Below are 23,493 nucleotides of genomic sequence, written 5' to 3' on the forward strand. Positions count from 1 at the left end.
AAACTTGGGAAGCCTGCTCTCTTTCCCTGATCCAAGGAGCTCTGACTCTGAACACAGACTTAAGAAAGCTCTTAAGAAATGCTTAACATTTCAGCAAGAAAGTGTGTGTTTAAAAACAGTCCTCATCCAATTCTGGAGGTTAATCCACTAGAGTTGAGAGAGAGGAAGATTTCTAAAACAATCCAGTTTTCAGCTTCCTTTGGAAGCTGCCCCACAGTTCCTCTTCTGATAGCAGAAAAGCTATCATACTTGAGAGGCAGGAATCAGGATAGGATAGACAATGGATTTTTTTTTTTCAGTCGATTGTAAAAATATTAAAGATGAGGAGATACCACATCTCAATTTCAAAATCTTGGCTGTTTCTATTCTGACGGAGGCTTTTCTTATGCTTAGTGGTACACATTTGGCGCAGCCTGAGCAGGTAGTATTAGTACTTACAAGGAGTCCTTACTGAACACAAGAAATGTGACTTCCCAATAGATGGCTATAACTTTGGATGCACAACATGAAGAGTTATTTAGGAAAGGGCTAAAAAATTAGCCTATGTAGTGGACAGGTCTTCAGTATTTCTGGCATTGGCATAGCAATCCATTTATGGTCCTAGCACTAAGAATAAGTGTGTTATTTTTGTTCTGTGCTAAGTAGTCTAGAGCAAAAGTTGACAAAAATATGGATCAAAATTCTCCAAATCAACCAACCTCTTAGTATGAGAAATTCAATACCCTTTTATGCTTCAAACTAAGAGCTTTAAGCTACTAATACACACAGAAAAACCCAAGGTGTACCCCAACAAAATGCTGAGCAATACCTACTTGTGATAAAAGTGCTGGCAAGAATTAATACAACCAATTTCAAAATAATAATGACAATTTATGCTCAATAGTTAGAACTACTCAAGGAAGTTTTATTATTAAGGGTACTAATTTTCCTAGCAGAATGAAGAGCTGACTTAGAGTCAACGCTTAATTCTGTTAATTACAATATTAGTTAAGGTAAATTTCTTCCGTTGCCTTGAGGAAAAAAATATTGCTTGCTGTAGGGTTCAGCATTTGGAATAGAACTTGCAGTGACATGTACTGAGGGCTGGACATGGTGCACTGTAAACCTGAATTCTTGTGCCAACAGTAATGTGAGAATAGTTAGCAATGTGTTTTTTCTCCACCTTCCACCAGGTTTTGAGTTTCTGGGAAATGTCTGATGTTAACTTGTACAGCTGTTTCAGAGGGGCTTGAAGGTATTCTGGAAAATAACATTGCCCGGCCACTTGCACAGAATATAAGCGTGTTAAATTTTCACTAGGTTATATTAAAGCACTTTGCTATTAGCTTAAATAATTTTGCTTTTACTAGAGGGAATGAGAATGAATAGTTACCTATTTCCCAGGTTAATACTTTTCAACAAGCAGGGAGCAGTTGTGCAAGTAATGAGGAAGAATGGTGGGGAAGCAGTACTGGAAGTGTGGGGCTTCTGTGGGGTTACTGAGAACTGTGATGAGAAGGATGTGTAAGGGCCCAGAGCATGGGTGTTCAACAAGGTAGTAAGTGATTGGGAATGGGACCTTGTTTCCCCATAGTTAAGCTGGGATTGTAGGGAGGTCTGTGGTCTGGGAATTAGGGCAGATGCCATGCTTCTGTGAGGCAAGAACATGGGCTCGGAGGCCTGGCCAGGACTAGAGGCTTTTGCCAAGGTTTAATAAGGTCATAGAATCACTGAATCACAGAATCTTAGGTTGGAAGGAACCTGGGGGATCACCTAGTCCAACCTTTCTGGGAACTCAGTGTTATAGTTCAGAATAATACTGAGTTGAGAAAGTGGGTGATATTTTTATTGCTGCTTATCTTTGAGTATGTGTACGGCTGCCAAAGCACCAGTCAGAAGTGGCTTCTCAGATGCAGAAATGTTGTAAGGGGAAGGGCTAGCTGGAAACAGCAAGGAGCTGTGTGCGTGCTGAGGCAGGGCCATAAGCAAAGGAGACAAAATGGTCTGCTGTTTAAATTTATGTAACTGGTGTGGAATAAAACTGCAGAGACTCCAGGTATGGATTTACATCTGTGTATTCTTTAATTTCTTTCTCAAACTTCTAATTTGTATTTTCTTGTCAGGAAATCTGCTGTGCACTGTATAATTCCTTCACCAGTACGAACTTCACTTAAACTTCTGTGAATGCACCCTGAAGGTGTGCAAATAATCCCTAAAAGCTGTTGCCAGCTTTAGGATTATAATTCTTCTGGCATATGTTTTATTTCTGTACTTTAGAATTTTACTTCTGGAAGCAGTAAACACTTAACTCTCCTTTTCCTGGCTTTCTGAGGGCTGAGAAATGTTCAACAACGTGCTAGAGTAGACTGCTGTAAGCATAGTTTTGTATTCTCTCATTAAATGGAAAGGAACTTGAGGAGACAACATCTACACGTATGAGGTATCTATAACCTCATCACGCACTGAACCTAAAATAATAACTGAAGTTTCCAGGGTTCAGTAAAAGTTTTGTGAACAATGTTTCATGTATTACTGTGTGCATCCATTATTATGCTTTGTTTTAAATACAGGTTTAAAAAACGAATGCTGATAGAACAGCTTGAGAGTTTTCTGGAAGAAATCCATCGCAGATCCAGTCAGGTCAACCATATCAACAGCAGCTAAGAAACACTGCACACAAGAGAAAGCCACAGCAGGGCACTGCTGTCCTTACTTGCATTCATTTTTGACATGCACTCTTATCTCAAGTTCCTATACCTGAAAGAATGAGAAGCTGCTTTATAAAATGATGCGAAAAGTATCCATCATCTTTTTTTTTTCTTCTGTTATTTTTGTAATGTGAAAAATCACAAAAACATTTTTATTTAACTAAATGGAGAACTTCTTGCTTGTCATGGACTTAAGTGTCACTTTCCCTCAGGTTCTATTTTTCTTAATCCAACCTTCAAAACTGTCACCTCTTAAGGCTGACCTTTGCCAAAAAGTTGCTTTGTAATTTTCAAAAGAAAAAAGCACATACATTAAACAAGGTAATGTTTTGTATATACAGTTATTTTGGATATATTATTGTAAGTTGTATAAATGTATTTTGAAAAATATTTAAGAAAAGCACTTTTGTTATTCCATCAATAAAAACTCTATTTTAATCTTTGTGTAGGATTGAGTACAGTTTTTATTGGAATATGGTTCACTTGGCCTTCCCTTTCCAGAGCTTCCATGTTCTAGTATCAGTGTTAAAGAATGAACAGCAGTTTTGTCTCACTGGATATTCTGCTCTTAATTGGAGAACGAGTGAAAGGAAGCTAATGCTGAATCGCAGTTACGATAGGATGATACCCTGTGGCCTTGTGTCCTTTGGGCTTTGCTACTCGGTGACTAGCTCAACAAACTGAGGTACTGTATCCACACCCACAGCAATGACAAAACCCGCAGTTTTATGGCGATACAATGTAGTAAAGCAGGGGTAGGTAGCCTTTGAGGAATACTGCACAGAGTTTTTCTGTGTCCGAAGTTTACATGTTTACAGGAACAGCTAGAAGGTGCTGCTGTTTGGACACAAAATACCACTGAATGCTTTATTGTGCATGTCTTTCATCTGTGCTAGACGCTCCGAACTCCTGGCAAGCTTTGTTTGATTCAGCGGGAGCAGCTCCCCTCTGATGCTTTTCCTAGGTGTCAGTGGTTTGCAGTGTTCACCCAGAATCTTCATGGGGCCTGGTTTCTGATGCTTGTGCCATGAGTTGCTGAATCGTGTACTAAAACGCTCACTGTATCCCAACTTTTGTCAGGATGCTGAAAAAAGCATTTTTCTAGATGTTTTTAGCCTCATTCAGTGCTCTTCAGGAATGTCCATTCTACGCTGTGTTAATTTAAAAAAAAAAGTAAAATAAGGTAGTAAAGGTAGTACGCTACCTCTTTTGGCAATAGTTTGGTCAATGAGTGGGTATTTCTGCTTCCTATTTGTCAGTTTTGAAACAGCCTCTCAACTTGATTTCCTTTTCACAGCATTTTGCTTCTTGCTTGTTACTACCTCAGCTGGATTATATCTAAGTCTAGGACCAGATTGAACTTCAATTTTTGTTCTCAAGTTTTTGACTTGAGGACAGGGAAATGAAGTTGTGCTTCAAAAATAACATATACCACAGTTTCCTTGTGGGATGCTTTCTTTCAGACAACCTACATACTCGGCAGCAGTCAAGCTGACTTTAACTTCGATGAAGAAGTTAAGCAGAAGCTGTTTGCCCACACTCTGAAATATTTAAGTGGCAAAATCTCTGGTTTTTTCCTGAAATGGTTATATGCTTACTGTCTTTGCTGTAGTTGTGGTGCTAACGGTTCCTAGGCAGCTGTAACTTTCCAATAGTACATACACTACTGGAAGAGTGAGGACTTCCTCACTCTTGCAAAAGTGATATGGTTTAAAACAGTGTTTTAATAAATACATATAATGTAGCCTTTAATTTCATTGAAGGAAAGCTCATGATGGGAGGAACAGAAGACTGTCTAGTGTTTTTTATGAAGGATTTGTAACTCTTCCTATAAAGAGTACGGAACCTGTAAATGAAAATATTAACATTATTTCAGTTTGGGACCACATTTTCAAAGTGTAATACAGTTTAAATACATAAATTAAGCACGGAACCAGCAGATTTGTGATCATTAGTTGCTTGTATGGAAAAATCGGCTGTAATTGCACACTTACCTTAGAATAATTTGAATATTTCTGTATTAAAAACAAAAAGGCCTTTCCAAATAGTTGGTAACGCAAATCAGATATTTGCCCAAACCTGAAACTTACCCAAACCATTGGCTAAAGAATCACTTTTGAACTGAGCAAAACAGAGCCTAAATTCATTCCTTTGTGTTGATGCTGTAGTTACAGAAGAGATCATTACAATCCTTGAATGAAATCACTGCCTCAGATTCTTTGAGTTTGTGGTTCAGTTGTTTGTATTGCTGTTACCTTGCCTGTCCTTCAAAGGCAGTATGTTCAAACTTGAAAGTCAGATTTAATTGAAAAAGTTTGGTTTTTTTTTTATTTCAGGCAGAACTATGCTATTTTAAGTCTTGCAAAATATTTCTGCTGCTACTAGAAGACCGATGCAATGAAGACTTTTGGTCTACATAGATTCATTGTGACTTTATGGGGATAGCAAGGTTTAAGTACCTCTAGTTAGGTTAATAAAATGCATTAAAAGCAACTCTTGTTTACCCTTTCCCCTTTTCATACCTGAACAACTTCAGTCACTAAGTCTGAACACACAAAATGACTGTTTTTAATGCAAAAAGTGAAAACTGAAAAGCTTAAATCACAGAAATGTACTTCTGATTTCGAGTTGATTGGAAGGGGTATATTTTGTTAAGCTACATATAAAAATCCTGTTTTACAATCTGATCTTCATATTTATGTAATTTATATACTGTAAACTGAGCTATTTTATTCACAGAAATCAGTTTGTTCTTAATTCTGAAGAGTCTGTGGCTCGGGTTTCATAGGTCAGCTTTTAGTGCCTTATTTTTGTTTGTTTTTAATTCTGCATTTGCCAAGTAAAAAAATATTCACTGAATGGTACTGATTGCTAAAGCATATTTCAAATAACCCTCACCAAGGTAATGCTTTTTTCCTTAAAGATGTGTTTGCATTTTGGTCAAGATGTAAGATTCAGGTTTTTAAAGCAGAGTTTTACCTACCTGGGTATTCACCGACTAAAAAAGCAGTGTGTTGCTTGGAAGCAGATGAGGAGAATTATTCTCTTTGGTCGTCTTGCCAGGCCTCAGTGTTTTACTGAACCCTATAAATGGCTATATGTTTCCTTGAAATCTAAATGGAAGTGACCCCGGTTATGAGACAAACTTTGGTGGTTTGAAGGATTTTTAGGAAAATAATTAAGGTGCAAATTTACTGCATTGCTAAGAATGGTAAGAGTTGTTGGAGATGGCCTGATGCTTTGGAGGAGCAAACACCTGCTGAATGGTGCATAATGCAATTCTTCATTATTGCCAGCAATCTATATGGTGTTTTCCTTTGGCATAGTAACTTACGTGATCAGATGTCTGAAATGAGACACATGGTCTAATACTGAAGCCAAAGGAGCACTGTGATGCTTCACTCTTTCAGAAAATGCTCTGCGATTTTGATTGTTTTGGGGGCTGGGGGAGTTACTGGTTCCAAAAGAAACATGCTTTTTTTTTTTTTGGAAGTTCCTTGAAAAAATGAAGATACAAATTACGCTTTTTGCAGAGCTAAATTACCTGGCTACCTACAGTGAGTATCCATGGCTTCTGATAACCTGAATGTCTTGTGAGGATACTAAGTAGCGAAGAGTCCAGATGTGTAAAACTAATTCCTCGAAGGTGTTGGTATTCAAGATAAGAGGGAGGAGAAACTTGCTTCTGCTTATTCTGAGCTGTAGCTGGGCAAACGATTGTGGTCTTCAGAATTTCTGAGCTATCCCCCTAGAAACTGCTGAGGTGGAGTTAATACAGGGAATTTCAGGCCCTGGAGTCCTGGTGGCTGCAGACAGAAGTCTGTTTCCTGTGTGCCGTCTGTGTAGGCTTGAATAAGTTTCATCTATAGGGAAAGGTTTCTATTTTAACTTCAGATATTAATCCAACTGATCCAGCCCATCTGTAATTTGAATTGCCCTGTGGAGGTCAGTCCCTAATCCTGGGGCGTTTAAGATCTGTAAAGCATTTCTAGTGCCTATAATTATGGTAGGAATCTTTTTGAGCACATACTGCATGTACACAGAAGAGGCTAATCTGGCTTCCCTGACTTCTGTGACTATCATGCATTTTTTTTTAAAGAAATTAAACTGTTCTTCATGCTTTAAAAACCTTAAACCCACTGTTTCCATGGTTGTTGAAGTTTCCTGGACTGCAGAATGGCATGCTATTTACAAAGAATTTGTTACTGATTTCAGTGCTACTTGTGAAGGATTCTGCTACTGAAATGCAGAGCATGCGTACCTGTATTAGCGTGTCTCAGGAAAAACGTGAAAGGCCTGTCTGCTCTGAAAATGGGCGCTCGAGATCTCTTTAGTAATACCATTGCTGTAATGCAACAAAGAAAACATGAGTAAAATGTGTCTACTTTCGTTCCATCTTCTGTACAGTGCCTGCAAGGTCTGATGTTTAGTACCTTGAGTTTCGAGGTTTTTGAGTTGCTCCTCTGCTTTAAGAATAAAACAACAATTTTATCCAACAGTGAAATCAGTCTGGGTGAATGAACAAGTCAAGTGTTCTGAGACTGCGTGAAGGCGATTCCTGTGTATTTCATTGCCGAAGTGAGCCTGTCTGGCTTTGGATTTCAAAGGTAATGTAACTTTTGTTATCACAGCCCTAACTCTGCTGAAGTCGTACCATGCTACTGCCAAACCCATCAGCCAATTCCAGCTATGCTGTTCTGGTAAAAAAGATAAGCAAGGCACAAATGTAGTCCCTTGTCTAAGTGGGTGACAAACAGCAGAGAAATATCTACAAATCCTGCTATTCCTCTGTCAGAACTCTCAACAAAACCTGGTTATCCTCAATCTCAATTTATGACTGTCCTTCCCCTCTCTGGTTATGGGTTAATTATTAGATTAAATGTAGAGTCCTTAAGTATTGTGATGGCTCAGCTATTCTTAAAATACACCTTGTTTGAATAAATTCTTCCTTGTAGCTATATAGTATGAAGAATACATTGCCACCCCCCCCAAAAGTAAAAAAACCCACATTTGGATTATTTTATAATGAACAGTTAAAACAATGGAATTAAAATTTAAGACTCTGCAAAACTAGTTTGAGTGGCACTATTTCATTGCTCCTAAAAAAAAGTGCCTACTTTAGCTTTCAAGCCACTGTGTGACTGGATCCAGAGCTTTAAAAGTAAACAATAAAAATAATTATACCTTTTAGAATCAGCTTCTTAGCTTGGCCTCACTGGACTTAAGGGAAGTTATGGCATTGGTTTCAATGGGATAAAGGTCTGATGTCTGACTGCTATTACCCTTAGTCTTTGGTATGTAATTGAAGCCCCCTAAAAGCTTTTATTTTGTATGGAAAACACCAGAAAAATTACAAGAAATATTAATGCCCCAGTAGAGATTAAATTGTCATAAAATTTAAAACTACAGTTCTGCAGAAAGGTTAACTTAGTTAATTTTCACTGTAAATCCACATATGTACAGCATGTGTCTTATTTAAAGTTGCTGTAGGAGGATACTGCGTCAAATCAGGTGTGTGCTCAGGTTCCTTTTGGCATCGTGACCATGGGATGTCTGAAGTGAGGGGAGGTGACCTCACAGAGCAGCCCAGCGTCCTGGGCACGCCAGTGAGATGCACTGTGGTGCTCTCCCTACGTGCCCCCTGGATTTATCTCTGAAAGAAAGGCAGGCAAGCAGGAGAAATAGGAGAGACCCAGATCTTGCCCTGATCTGCAGTCAAGGACCATCAGCATTTGCACTGTGTGCATAGAGCATGTCTACAGTCAGCCACAGCCCAGGGAAGCAGAAAGGCAAGGTGTGGTTAGCGATCGCGCTTCTGCTGTGCTGATGTTTGAACAGCTTGAGGACATGATCAGCTTCTAGAGAGAAGCAAGTGGCAATAATGCCTACGTAGTCCACGCAGGGGTCCAGGCCTGCTGCTGTCTTTCACGGTTGTAGCATCTCTGGAGTGTGTGAGGCTTCCAAGAGGAAAACAACAAAGCAGGGACTGTCTTTGGCAAAGCTCATGTGACAAAAAAAAAAAGAAAAAGGGGGATTGCACAGCTCAGTAATTTTAATTCCCCTGTTTTATGTAAGCTGTGATGAAGGATTTCTATTGAGATGTCATTCAGCTTGTGAAGGTCACTTATTGGCTCTACAGTCCATAGCTGAGATGCTACCCTGAATCTCCTCTCTCAGTCAGCCCCAGCTGCTCACGTGGAAATGACCTGTTAGCAGAAACTGCTGCACGCGAAGGTCACACCTCAAACTACATAAGAAACAAGCCTGTCTTCATAGTCATGAAAACAAGACTTCCCCGTCGTGACCTTCAATGCTACCAAAGGGATCATCTTCACAAAACAAACCCCATAACAGTTCAGGAGCTGCGAACAAAACACTAGTAACCTTTTTCGGTTCTTTGCTTTTATGATCTGAGCAAACAGATCTGACCAACAGAAAATAGAGTGGTCTGTTTTCTTAGACTAGACTTTCCCTGGGCCAATAAAGTTGGTTTTCACTTGAGTCTTTACATGTTAGTCTAAGATCAAAGGTGGAAAGGGAAGAGTTTTAAGAGGTTTTATGAATAATTACAAAGGTAATATGGAAGCATGTTAAATCTAGAAGTTTAAATTTAGGTTAATATTTAAATGCTACTATATTTTTTTTAAATAAAAGACTAGTTCTTTCTGTAGTGATAATCTTCAGAAGTGAAAAGTAAAGTTTGTATATCTGATTTACCTGTAGCCCCTGATGCCTTTGTACCATCTTCTGTTACTTCAATCTCTGCTTTGTGAATAGCTTCTGAAATATAAAGACTACCTTGCTCTGCGAAAAAAACAACAAACAAAACCAAACAAAAAAACCCACCAGAAATTAAGAGTTGTTTTCTGAATTATATTTCAAACACCTTTTTTTCCCCAGAATCTAAGGATGAGATAACTGTTAGATATTTCACCCAGGCAGCCCATTCAATGACAGTATACCCAATACAATATATGTCACAGTATTAGCTTTTCTTCTGTTGTAAATTACTTCCACTGGCTCCTTTCCCACATCATGTTCGGAAAGACAGCACGGTATAAACCTGCCTTTCAATTGCTTTTTCTGTATCTGGCTTCCACGTTAGAACATCCTCAGCTCTAATTTCAACTCAGCTCTTGATTTTTCACGCGTGTGCCTAATACGGATGAGTGTAGACAGTCTGAATGTCTAAGCTAGCTTGATATTACGGACTACTTAGTATGTAGCTGAGATAGTATGACTGCATGGCTTTTGGACCAGCGTCACCTTAAGTGCAGGCAACTTGGAGAATTAGCTAAAAGGTTCACGTGTTTCTTGAACCTATCTGCCTGAACGTGCCCTTTGTCAGAGTGCAGCTTGCTGGACGGCCCAGGTGCCTCCGACTGCTACAGGAAACATGGATCCTGCTTTCAGACAAGCAGAGAAGTTCTTGGGAAAGGATCACAACTGTGAACACAACATTGGGATATTTTCCTCCTTAAAGGCATTTCTGCTATTGACTTCCCATTATTCAGATCTGCTTTCTAGTCTTGGGGAGGGGGAATGACAAGATTTTTGACTGTGTGTATCGGTGTAAGCGTGGAAGAGCTGCGAGGTGTCCTCACATTTCTCCTGGTGGATCCAGCGGCAGTATGGCCTGTTTCCACCAATGTCCAGTGGTGGGAGCTGGGCTCAGGCTACAGAAGAGCACCACTTCAACACCAACACAATATAGGAACATCTTTAAAGTGAGATAACACACAAGAAAAGCAATATTAGGCTACTTCAGTCTAGGGAAGGCGGTGTCTCGGATCTCTCCATTACTGAGAGAAAGAGGCAGGTCCCTTGCCAGCATGAGTAGGAATGCACATGTTCGACTGCCGCTTTGATTTTTGACAGAGCTTTAAGTCACCATTGCAAATGCCCTCTTCTCCCTCACTTCTACCCGTGTTTACCCATTCTTTCATCTTTATGACTATTTCCCCACTATATGGACAACAGCAGACTGAATGCTGAATGGGAATTACTAGTTTGAGAGGTCTCCCAGGTTGTGGTTGAAAGCAAGGTTACATGGTGAGAGTAGAAAATAATTAACACAGTGGAGACAGTGAATGAACACTGGATCAAGGAACTGTTGGAAAGGAAACTGCAGAGAAACCGCTCTTCAGGAAGAAGTGATGGGACTGTGACATGAAATGGAGCTTGGTAAAAAATAAATTTCAGAAGAACATGAAGCAAAGCGTTACAAGTCTGTTTCTCCCCAGCTGACTGTGGAGGGCAGATAGTGGGGAAGGTTGCGAGGCTTTTGCTTCCTTGTCTGAGTATGAGGATTGAGTCTGACATATAGGAGAATACACGGAAATATGAAAAGAGGGTTTTATCTGTTTCTATCTGAATTTTCTCCAGTCAAAAGTCTGGTATGGATATAAGAGAGACAAAACTGGGGAGAGGCAGAATTTTTTAAATTAGATAAATCTAACATATTTTGGAGGAAAAAAAACCCGGGAGCTTTCAGACATAAGGAAGCTATTCTAGGTCTGAAATGATGTAACATATTTTTTTGTGAAATGTGGTCTGAGGGTAAATATTCTGAAGATTATGGCTTTGGCTTCATATGGAAGAGGAACTGAAAACTCACCTGTTCTTTTTCCAGCTGTATCTATTGGTTAAAAAAAAAGATAAATCTTCCTTATAAACTCTGCCTCAGATAACTCTTAGACCACCATAGCTATAACCTTACTATTACGATACATAACTGAGTAGTGTAAGAGTAGAACTGAGAAGGGCTTCAACATATCCTTTAATCCTTAACCCTGCCACAGGCAGGATCAAATAATCCTACAAGCCTTACCCTATATGACGTGAAGCAGAAAGCCACTGAGTTGCACAGCAAAGAAGCTGCTGAATGAGATTGTTAATGGTGGAATTCATTTCCTCAAAGTATTTATCTTATTTAAATAGACATTAACTTTATAAAATGCATCCTTGTGCACTTTATTGCTATATTAATGTTTGCAATAAACAAAGCAGCAGGCTTTAACAAATGATTGGATAGTAACAAATTACTTTTAACATGCATCTCTTTGCAGTCTGAGATATCCGCTGCAATGAAAAAATGCTATGTTCCATTTTAAAAGGGGTATAAAAACCCCATAAGTAATGTGCCTTCTGAGGTTTGCCCCAGAAAAGCAACCTTTCTGTAAAAGCAGGTTTTTCTAAATTAGAGGAATTTCTTGTCGTTATCTCCCTTTATTTACTCACATGCACAAGAATTGCATGAACCCTCTGCATCTCTGGGAGCAGCTACTACCCTGAGTCTTTACCATGAGGAGAAATGACTGAGTTGAAATAATTTGTGTTGCTGAAAGTAGTTATTAAAAAAAAAAAAAGATATTTTGGCTTATTTTAGTACTTCAAATAGGGATAAAAATTTTCCAAGTAGCGGGGTAATTTCAGACTTCCAAAACCAAGACAGTTTACAATTGTAACACTAGTATTTCAGCACTGGTAATTTAGTAACTTGTCACTGGATTAGCAAGACAACATAGCACGGGCACATGCCAAATGCTGTTTGGGTCAATATTGTTCGCGGTGTCAGGAGCTGGGATACCGACTTGTTGGACCAGCATCCCTAACTGTTAAATGACTATTAAAAACACAAATAGGAATTCAAGTTTTACTGAAGTATCCTAAATTTCTGAATAAATAACCATTTTCTAGGTCTATGTTCTCTTCACAGTTTTAATCTTAAAGGAAGAATGGGGGGGGGGGGGGGGGGGAAGTAAAATAAAGCAAGAACAAAACCAACCCTGTCCCTTTCAGATTCCTCTTTGCTACGACACAACAGCTCAAAATACAGTTACCTGTAACAAAGTAACACAGTTGAGTGTGAACTGTGTTTTAGCATTTCACATAGGAAGAAGTACGGTCAATTCAGAAGGCCCAGGCGTACTGGATCATTCAAATGTCAGAGTCTACAACTATTGCATCGGTGATCATTTTTTATTCAGTCAAGCCTCTTACCTGAAATACCTTTAAAATTAGCAGTGATGGGATCAAATGCGTCTCTAATTCCCAAGGCAGAAAAAACTGTCTTTAGGTCAAAAAGGCTTTGAATACTGAACCTGAAATTAATATGATAGATTTTATTTAAATGTTGGATTCGTAGATTCATAGAGCCAAAAGGTGGAACAGATGCAGTTTATTTCAGGCCTTTGCATTTCATCCATTTCTGTATGAGCCGAATGCCTCCTGTCTGATTAAGGGTACTTTGCAGAAACGCAACTCATCTTCACCTGAAGATGTTAGCAGAAGGAATCCCTCGCCCCTATCTATTGCAATCAGGCTGCCTTTCAGTCTTCTTGACACATGAACTCTGCATTTCCCAAGTGTCCTCTTTTTAACAATCTTGTTGGCTGTAGCAAAGGGCCCTTTGAAACATTTGCAAAAAATTAGCTTGGAGAAAAAGAATACTAATATACCAATTGTTTTCTAGCGCTTTGTTGAGGGGGGGAATGTATTATAAGGGATACGTATGGAAGCCCTTCCAGGCTGATCCATACAATAGGCATGGCCACAAAAGGCCCTGCTGCACCTGATTCCTTCTGCTATGCAATTTCATTTGACTAGATGACAGCAAATACCTCCAGGCTGTGTGCGTTTGCTAGCAACAGCGAACGGCTAATGTGGAAAATGGATGGCTGAAACTTGCTTTGTGCACAGAAAGATGGGTGTGACTGGTGGGGGTCCCAAGTTCTTTTTAGAGTACTTTTGTAGCATACCAGCAAGTTGTAAAAACAAGCTGTTGCATTTTTTAAAAAAGTCACATGTTTACCCTTCCTTAAGCAAAGAGAAAAAACAGAGTGCGGGAAAGTGCCAGGATTATTTCTCTCTTTTTAGATCTTTAAAGGATTGTTATACCTCGAACAAATTTTAAGTAAAAGCTGCACGATCACTGAAATACTTGGCTTTTAAAACAGTACAGAGCATACAAGAAAGTTTTGGCATTCTCATCTCACCTCTTCATGGCTTGAGAAAAGGTTAGAGCTTTTCTGATCACGTGATGAATAACAAAACTGAAAATAACTAATTTGATTCTGTCTCACACATTGCTCGTGTCAGCACTCACACAGAATTCTAACAACCGAAGTAATGAAGCCATCTTGCAGTATTAATGTTGCTTACCTAGGTAGAAAAATATCCATCTTCATTCTTTTTAAGCTGTTGGCCCAGAAGGTTATGGTTTTGGCAGAAAGGTGAGACTCAATCTGGGACAAAGATGTTCTTTTGTGGCTGGGAAGCATTAGGAACATGCTGAGTTTCTCCCCCAGGTAGGGTAACTCGACCATGCTGAAAGCCTCCAGAGCTGCAGTCTGGAACTGGCCTGTAGGAGGGCAAATATAGATCTTATTTCAACATTCAAGTGGGGAAAAAGCCCCAAAACCCACAACTCAAGCCTGGGTCAGCAGATGTTTCAGAAGAGCAGTGATGGGGTATAAGGGGTTGCCTCTAGCGCATGGGCTCTTGCAGCCAGCTCAGGTTGCTCTTAACTCTCAACAGTGGCTCATCTGAACAGAGCTGATTGTGTGATTGAGATAGATATAGAGAGATATATATATATATATCTTGGCAGAAAATGCCAATGACAGTAATAGTACCTGAACCACTGTCTCAACAGAGCAGGGATATTTTATTACTTTCTCATATAGTAGCTGTGCTCCTTGCTCAGTGTTTAAAAAACATTACTGAGGCAATGACAGTAACGTTATGGTGACTGTTCCTGCAATGCATGTTCTTTGAATAAGCTTACAGTTTTCTAGTATCTTTCACTAAAAATTCACTACTGATAGAAATAACAAAACCAAACTGAAGTGTCCTATTTAATTAACTGAAACCTACTTTGCCTCGTTTCCATCTTTACTACCTTTAAAGATCAGTTTTAACCTTATTTCAAGAAACAAATAACCACATTAAACAATAGTTAGATTTGTGCTTATTTAAGCACCAAATTTATTATTTTTGAAAATCTAGGCACAAAGACCTATCAAAATCAGGCGAAGGTTATAAAAACTAGTCTCAAAGTAAAAGCTGGTGGGCTTCCAAACTTAGAATTAGTTATGCAACAATTTGTAGCAGCCATTTAAAAGTACCATTTTAGTTCCATGTTTCAAAGAAAAATTAATCCAGGTGTTTCCAATGGACTCTGTTGTACAGTAGAACAGATTCAATTATCACAATTTTAGTTTCTTATTTTTTCTTCTGTTAATCCAACAGACAGCATTTCAGTAGCACTCAGCAATAGTTAGCAGACCAGGAGTTAAATACAAGTCACAACCAAATGACTTGTTGCCTTTGCTGCAGGCCATCCAAAATACTGTATCTACTCCGTCTTCACCCAGCTGGAGTAGTTGCATCTTCAAGGGTAGATACCCCTGACTCAAAAAGCGTGAGTTATAATAACAGAATACAGGTAGCTCATATTCATGATATCTAAATATTTGCCAGTAAATACATAGCTATAGGATGTCTCAAATATTTAGTGTACAACATTTGTTAGTTTTGCTGTTATGGACTAGATAGAATTCATTAAGTGTTGATTATCCTGCTGGATTAAATTTTAGGCTCTGGGGTTAGCCCTCCTGCCATGCAACGTGGAGAGGGAATTGTGCTGTTAAAACCGCCTCCCAGCACGTGCATCGTTTGCTGGGAAAAGACCTTCTGGTTTGTGACAGGCAAAAAGGGAAGATTTACGTGTGTAGTGCACTGGACATGAGCGGTTTAATTCGTGAGCATGCTGCTATTTTGAAGTCAGCACATTCTGTACAAAGGTTATTCAGCCCTTATTTGTTAACTAGAAAGAAAATCAAAGACTTCAGATTACTGGGTCAGAACATTTAGTGTTCTTTACTTGAACTGATTTTGAGCATCCCATAAATATTATATATATGCTAAATCAGTATTCAAATATAGTTAACAAATTGCTTGGAAAAATAAATATATAAAATAGATGCAGTGTTCGAAAGGCATGTTGTGGATTTGTAATGCTGACATTTTCTTAAAGCAGTGTTAATTGTCCCCAGACTGATTTGTTCTGGGTGGCCATGTTAAAAGGGTAAACAATGTTGTAATGCTGCGATCGGTAACAGGCCACAGCTAGTCTTTCTCGCTCTGTATTTTGGATCCTGATGGGAAACAGCTGCAATCATTTAGTAATGAAGGAAAGTTATCTCATGCCTCTGTTTTGTTGTACTGAACCAATCTTTTGTATTAATTTCAAACTGATTTGTTAGAAATATTTCTAGTGACAAAGACTGAATTGGCCCTATCAAATCTGACAATCAGCAAATTTTAAATGATCCTTTTCGTTTCAGCTTTCCTCAAAAGTCTCTCCAGCTGCAGAGAGCTCACGCATTTTGGACTGGCTGAAAAGGTAATTCCAGTATTTTTGCTAACTTTCCTTTTCTGTGCAAATGTTTAATGCTTCAGCTACCTGCTTAAGGATGTTAGGATGGAGTTCTTGTGTTTGGGCTGGACAAGAACAACTAAAGATTCCACATCAAGTTTGCAAGGGCTCAGGAGCAAATATATGGTCAGTCAGCAGCTCAGCTGCTGAATTTCTGGTCACTGGTCTTTACCTGAGATGTCCACTTGTGTATGCACTGGCAGCCCCCTGCCTTCCATCATTTTAGACCTCTCATTTCTTTATCTCACTCTACTGAAAGAGAAAGTTCAGAGAAAAGGTCTGTTTCTGAGCTAATAGGTGTGTGTTAGTCCAAAGAAACCTGTTTACCTGAATAGCTCACAAAGAAATGAAGGGTGAGGCTACTCCACATATATCAAGTAGCAGAGCCCCTGCAGTGAGCTGGTGATACAAAATCAACTAGGGCTGAAAGATCATGAATTGATGTGGTAGTTTATGTTGCACAACAGCAAGGATGATGAGGTGTAGGGTTTTGGGAAGGGAAACTCTGCACTCATCAGTGAGGTCAATTAACACCCTCAGTTGTTTTTACAGCTGACAAGGTTGTTATAGAGCGCTGGGAGGTGTTGATCAGGGAGGGATGGTGCATGGACAGTAGACATTTTAGGAACCATTTTGAACCCAGGATGTTTTGTGATTGCCTGGGATTATAAGGAGTCAATTTGGTCACCCAGGTGGTCTCTTCATTTGATGGGATTTCTTCTGAGACTTCTCCTAGCTGGGGAAATAACTTAGTGCAGTAGCTGTCAAAATTAAATAAATAAAACGGTTCCATGTTGTACAATAGAGCAAATCTGGATCAAGAGCAGTTACCGTAGTTAACTTCGGCTGTGTGATGCATTGTGGACACTTTCAGGGTTGAGCCCTCTGCCGTGGTAAAAGGCAACATCTGGGTATCCGTAAAGGAAAACTTCTTTTGCCACATGCTTTTGAAGTACATGGTGCTCACCAGGGAGACCTGGCTGAGCGGCGACCCTGCGCTCTCCAATGGCATGCCATGCACACCTCCATCTGCAAGGAAAAGAAGCATGGAGGGGGGCATACACCATCCTACTCACCCAGGCCTAAAGGCCAGCTCTGTGTGAGTAAATAAAGCAAGCTGGGACTGCTCTCTGTCCCTAAGGGCAAGGGGCACAATTCACAATGCACTGTTAAGCCTCCTCCCTTCCCCTCCCCACCTGTACGTGGACCACATCGAGTTGCCCATTGGTCCATGCTCTCCCCAGGACCAAGCTCGAACTGATCAATATTGAGGGCCAAAGCTGTGCCGGGACTATGCTACTCGCTGAACAACATGGATGACAGCAGCCCGGTGCTCAGCACCATGCCCTGGCCCTAACTGGTTTTCCAGCTTAAATGTGCTCACACGTACCTTGGTGTGGTTCATTGTTAGCAGCAGAAATCCACCATGAAATGGTTTCATGATCACAGACCACCTTATGAAGTAACTAAGTCAACTGAAGATCGTATCCTAGTTCTTCCCCTCTCCTAATTACTTGGCAGTTCAGCTGATCCTGCTTGGGGTATCTCAAAGATTTTTGAAAGTGTGATCCACTTCTAATTCATTGATACGCATGTGAGCACCACAATATGAACTCCCATTTTAGTACCTGCTTCTAGAGCAATACTTTTCTATCGTGGAGCTGGATCACTTATTACAGTTCATTTGAGAAGGGTAGAATTTTCTTTTTCAATAGTAGCTTTAACGTGTGTGTTGAACATCACCTCACGTGGTGATGGCCAAATTAACACTCATGTAACTTAAGTTGATGGGGCAAATCAGGAATTGATTTGCTCTGCTGCTTCTAAGGACTTGCTTTTTCAATTATTTTTTCATTAACACAGAATTTAGTTTCATTACTTTTCTTGCTTGCGTGGAAAGTAAATTCTTTTTATTTCCTATTTTGACTTTTTAAACTCGGCGTCTGACTGCTAAGCTTACAGCCCTGCATGTACCCCACAGCAGTATGAAAACATTCAATGCAGCAAACTCAGACCCTGGGGAATTTGGCTGCTCTTCATTAAAACTGAAAACAGTGCAAAGGATTGCCATTTTAAAAATTAGAGGAATGAGGCCAAGCAGTTACCAGCTTGATACTGCAAACGTATACCCACAGATGCAGGCTTACTCTAGCTCTTTCCTCATGATAGAAATAAGCATCAGCACAAGAACTAGATTTCCCAGCTCTCAGCCGTGGTTTGGACAACACGGAATGTGGCAAAAGCTTTATACTTGGTTAAATGCGATTTCTCTCATTACTCTTATTTTACATTTAATTCACGTGCAATCATTCTCATGGGTTGTTACGTTACCTCCAAGGTTACCCGTGATCCATTCTTGTATTTGGGCTGCGGTTCTGTTGGAGTCAGTAAAGTTGGTGTGCTGCAGGCTGCTGTTTGCCCAGCGTGCGGCACGTGATGTGAAGCGGGGTGAGAGCTGTACGCCAGCATCCACGAAGAAGGAGCATGCCAGCTGAACCACCGTGCCTTGGCTGGAGTCCGTCGCTCCTTCATACACTGTGTGCAAGAAATCCTGCACACTTTGATCTGCCGGGCGAGAGAGAGGGAAAGACTGCAATTACCATGTTGAGGTTAAGGAAAGCAGAGATTGCACCAGGGTTCTGCAGCTCTCAACTCCAGTGCTGACACTGGTGTCCTGTGACAATTAAAGCACTATAACAACTGAAGCACTCACAACTATGTCTGCTTTGTTTTCTGAAGTACAATTATATTTCCCATTCGATACTAATTTTTTAATTTGTAAGAACCCTCAGACCATTTCCTAAAAACACTATTCTTTGGTTCATTGTTCCCTGATTTGAACAGCTGATTATTCCTTATAGATGTAGTATTTTGCACCTGTTCCTTACTGAATTGTGTCCTACTCACTTCACACATTTCTCCAGTTTTCCAGGATTCTTTTAAATTCTATTCTGATCTTCCAAAATGCTTGTAGTGGTTACGAGCTCAGTGTCATTCAAAAACTCAGTAATGTATTCTCTAGTTTGTTGTCTACTAATGAAAATATTGGAATAATGCCCCCGTCTCCTGTTCCTGGGGAGCTCATGGTAGTTCAATGGTGGTGGCTTCAGTGATGGACACAGGGTTGAGGTGTGGGCCCAACGGGAACATGAGTCCTGCAAACTTAGAGGGTCTTGTGTTTTTAAAATCACAAAGTTTCTAGCAGGCTTCCCTGAAGGGTGATTTAGCAGCCATTTCTGGCTGTCTTCATCTTGCTTGCTGTAATGGTTTGTGGTGGGATGGTTCATGCTGAGGTGACCTCCCGAGGCCTGGGACTTGCACTTAGTCTGAATGATGTTATGGACTCTGCGTCAAATGTCCTCAAACTTCCAGTGTTCATGGCTCAGCCCCTTTCCCATATCCCTTGTTGTGCTTTGAAGGAGACTTGCCTACACGCAGCTTATATATGTCTTGTTGAGGTTGTTACTTGCCTTTAAGATGTTCTCAGCAGGTTCCTCCTTATATAAATAAGTATTCCATGAGGACTGGGCAATGTCTGGAGTACTGCCCTTCTTCAGCAAGACATCAGTGCATCTTGGCTCTCCAGGGCCACCAGGACCTTTCTGATTTCCACACCTAGTGTCCCAAATTCTGTGTGAAAACTCGGCATCTCACTGTTGTATATGAATTGCTGGCCGCCGTTTCCAAGAGGAGTCAGTATTGTGCCCCTTTCTTCTCTGGGTTGCTGTACTTGGCTCAGGTGCTCCTCTGCCCTGACTTGAAACCCCAGGATGTCCTGAGCAGCTCACAGGTATCTGGCTCCTCACGGGCATGGCTGGGCTTGCGGTTATGGGCTGGCTGGAAATCTTTTTGACTCAAGGGAGACCTTAGGCTAAGGGAGGAATCACCCAGTTTATCTGCCTGTGGGTGTAGGCAGTGCTGGAAGTCAGGCTGGGCAGGGCTGGGCCTGGGACATGGGCCGTTCACTGGGGAAGTCCATCCTGCCAGGACCAACCCGTCCCAGGCTGAGCGTCAAGTCAAGGGCAGGATCGCCAAGAACCTCCAGCTGACAGCCAGGTCATCAGGAGACTTTTACTACATTGGTTCAGATTCTTGATGGGGTAAAAGGGAGAGTTTCACGTCTCACGATTTCTACCACCTGAGAATCCAGTGCATGTTTTCTGACCTAATATTGCTCTTTTAATAACCTGCAGGAAGACTAATCACCTATGGGAAGCGTGGTATTAAAATTTAGATCTATTACTCTTTAAGGGATAAAATATTTAACTCCTTGAACAGATGTCAAGAAAACTCACATGGTCTGAGGTGTAAAGTGCTTTTCTTGTGTGTTTTGCATTAGTGCGGGAGCATTTGGCAAGCTCTCTGGAGGATGTGAGAAATCAAAGATGGTAAATTGGAAGCAGATGTTAGCGTGAGGTGTGGTATCCTGAGCTTGTAACTTCAGTCATATCAAAGTGCTTAGCTAACCAAAGTCCTGAATTCTTACTCAGAAAACAGTTCAAAATTGCTTTAAAATACTCTACCATGGATAAAATAAAACAGCAAGGAGAAAGAATTTTAAAGTATGTCATTTTGTCTGTGCTGTCTAGAGAGACAGCCCTTTATACACTGTTTTTCTTAGTACTAGAATAAAGGTGAACAAATCTTCCAAACATTAAAAGAAGATTACAAGTGCATGTAAGAGCGGATTCTCCGTGAATAGTGACTGAACCATCAATGTTTTCATTGTTTTCAGCCTGCTAAAGTTTTAATCACATCTTTCATTATTATTTAAGACAGACTAACAGAAACATGAATGCAAACATCTAATGGAGGAAAGGAATTTTATCAGGTATGCTTATATACGCAATTTGGTTTTACTCGTCTGATAGGAAATTTGATCTAAGCATTTGATTTTTTTATTTGACTTAAAACATTTGAGGAAGTGGTTTCCTTCTCTGTCACTGGAAATGTGCTGTTATAAGCAATAGCAATAGATCCCATCCTACTTTATTTTCACATTCATGAATTAATATTACTGAAAGCCAAAGTTCATGTGGCTTGTGCCACAGACAACTAAAATGGAGATGAAATGTCTGCTTGATATGATGTGCCACATGAGAAGAAGTAAGGCAGCGCAGCAGAGCTAGCAGGTCATTAACAACCTCTGCACTGTTACATTTTGCGTGGAGGCCTGTGCCTGGATTTCACTGAGCAATATTATTCTTAAGGTTCTTTCTTAATGACCAGATGTGCAAAGCAAGGTATAATCCTTGTATGAATTAGTGTCGTTCAAATTACCCCGCTGAAATTGCAGAAACAGGAATCTTACAGGCAAGCCTTCATTATATCAGCTGCTGATAACATAGGTGCGCTGTCCTTGTGTCAGTACATGCAGCTGTATCTGTATATACAAGCCAGAGTTAGCTCTTACTGCTGGGTTGGTTTTGAATATTGGTGCCATACAGAATGGTAACGGTGACTAAGGCAGGCTACAGCACAGGGTGGTGAAATTGCTGTAGGTTTTATCTTTAGTGTTCATACACTGAAAGTAAATTTTATGCTGAGAAATAGCGGTGTCATCTCTATACATAGTTCTTGTATGTAAGCTGCAAATTTTGAAGATGAGGCAGTCATCTGCTTTTCATAAACATTGTGCCCATAATGTGAAATAGTTTTTGACGTGTGATGTGAGATGGTAGGATAATCCAGAGCTAAAATGAAAACAGCATCCTTAAATTCAGCTGATTTAATGCTGGATTTTAAGACATCTGCCTTTTCCATATCCCTTCCAGATTCCCAGTGAGTTTTATTTTAGCCTACTTTCAGGGAAAGATGCAATTGCACCATCCATCTGTCAGTGTATATCTCTCTCTGCCAGTCTCCTAATAACTTTTCATCTTTTTGGCCAGTTGTAATAACATTAGAAAAGAGTGCAAAGGTTTAAAGATAATTCAGTTTCTATAGGTTTTGTAAACTTTGTTAATGGGATAGGAGAGAAAATGGCTGTCCTCTGCCTGGCACCTCCTCACGGAGGACACAGGGGAGGCCAGGACACAACGGACACGATGAACCTCTGGGAAACCAGGAGCAATTCTGCTGATCATGGAAGTAGCTTTTCTAGACACAGTTGCATTTTGGTGAGGTAAAAGAGTAAGCACTGGCCAAGAAAGAAGAGAAATAATAACACGCATATCAAATATTCCCTTGAGTTTCCTTTGTCCAGCTGATACCTGGCTATCAAAGATGGAGAAAACAGTCCTACGCTACATCTTGCAGTGAGACAGAAGACAGAAGTTTTGTATGATGTGTGCAATTGCTGTTTCCTTACTAGAGCTGTGAATTTGTTGCAAAATGTAAGAAAAGAATTATTTTCTTAAGCAGTACATTACCATGAATGTTGTACCCTAGGGCATCCTGCAGCTCCGTAAAGGTATTTCCTTGAGCTCCAAACTGCAGCAGCTCCAAAGAAACAGCCACACTTGCTGGAGAGACCACCAGATTGGTTCTGTTCTCTGTTTCAGATACATGCCGGTAGAGATTGATGGCAAATTCAGTCTTTAGCTCTTTGAGCTCATCATAGGAGATGCAGTTTCCTTTGGTTAGGCAGCAAGCAGACAGAATAAATGCAGAGAAGAAAAAGGGCAACATGAAGGCGAGCTGGGAACGCTCTCCGCCAGATAATCATACCTGTGATTAATAATACGGATATGTTTAGAAAAACAATAGATGACAGAGGAGCTTTCTCTTTCCATCAGTGTTAAGATACCACTTGCAATAGTAATGATCACTGTTAAAATACTTGTCCAGGTCTACCCAGTAGCTATTTTCATAAAACAAACAAACAAAAAAAGATGTGGGGACACGCTGATGATTCTGTTGACTAACAGGAACTGAGTTTTGCAGAATGCTGTACCCATGTGGGGTGGTTGGCCATTACAGAGGCACAGAGCCCTCAGTGAAAAAGTTAGCTTCCTGCACGCATGACGGGACACCTTATTGCAGTCTCTGTGCTGCTGAGCTCCCACAGCTTCTTTCTGTCCCCAGAAGAAAGTGGGTCGCATCCAGCGCTCCCAAAAGGAAGGCCACCCCTCGTGAAGTGCGGGTACCCAACTGGGGTCTCCAGGCTGGGGTTTAGATCCAAGTTTGCAAAAGGCTGGCTTCAAATTCCTTCCCCCCCAGATACTCCTTCTGTGAAATTTATCCTGGTGAAAAAAAGTTGTATTTGCAAAAGGCTCCAGTGGCTGCAGCACGAAATCACTGCTTCAGATTTTTATGGGAAATCAAGCATTGGTCAACGTTATATTAAGAGGCACTTAGATTCATATTTAAAGGAATAATACTAAAATGACAGAATAGCTTTCTTTACAAAATTTCATCTTTTAC

At 40.3% G+C, this 23,493-nt stretch overlaps 2 protein-coding genes across 4 annotated transcripts in view; one reads left to right on the forward strand and one right to left on the reverse strand.

The window, feature by feature from the left end:
- Window positions 1-3,130, forward strand: part of INTS6 (integrator complex subunit 6) — a 46,770-nt gene extending 43,640 nt beyond the window's left edge. For all 3 annotated transcript variants that reach the window (XM_075086261.1, XM_075086271.1, XM_075086269.1), the window contains one exon: window positions 2,550-3,130. In XM_075086261.1, coding sequence (XP_074942362.1) covers window positions 2,550-2,643 — 94 coding nt within the window. In that variant the 3' untranslated portion in view covers window positions 2,644-3,130. The remainder of the gene's footprint in view (window positions 1-2,549) is intronic.
- Window positions 3,131-4,492: 1,362 nt separating this feature from the next.
- SERPINE3 (serpin family E member 3) lies at window positions 4,493-22,758 on the reverse strand. Its single transcript, XM_075086272.1, has 8 exons — window positions 22,500-22,758; window positions 18,460-18,693; window positions 16,960-17,157; window positions 13,851-14,049; window positions 12,690-12,790; window positions 9,405-9,491; window positions 6,949-7,032; window positions 4,493-4,533 (listed from the first exon to the last, which is right to left on the reverse strand). The coding sequence occupies exons 1-8, from the start codon at window positions 22,756-22,758 to the stop codon at window positions 4,493-4,495; spliced, it is 1,203 nt and encodes a 400-aa protein (XP_074942373.1).
- Between the last annotated feature and the right edge of the window lie 735 nt (window positions 22,759-23,493).

The sequence above is a fragment of the Phalacrocorax aristotelis genome, chromosome 1 (assembly GCF_949628215.1).
Source record: "Phalacrocorax aristotelis chromosome 1, bGulAri2.1, whole genome shotgun sequence".
Lineage (NCBI taxonomy): Eukaryota > Metazoa > Chordata > Aves > Suliformes > Phalacrocoracidae > Phalacrocorax > Phalacrocorax aristotelis.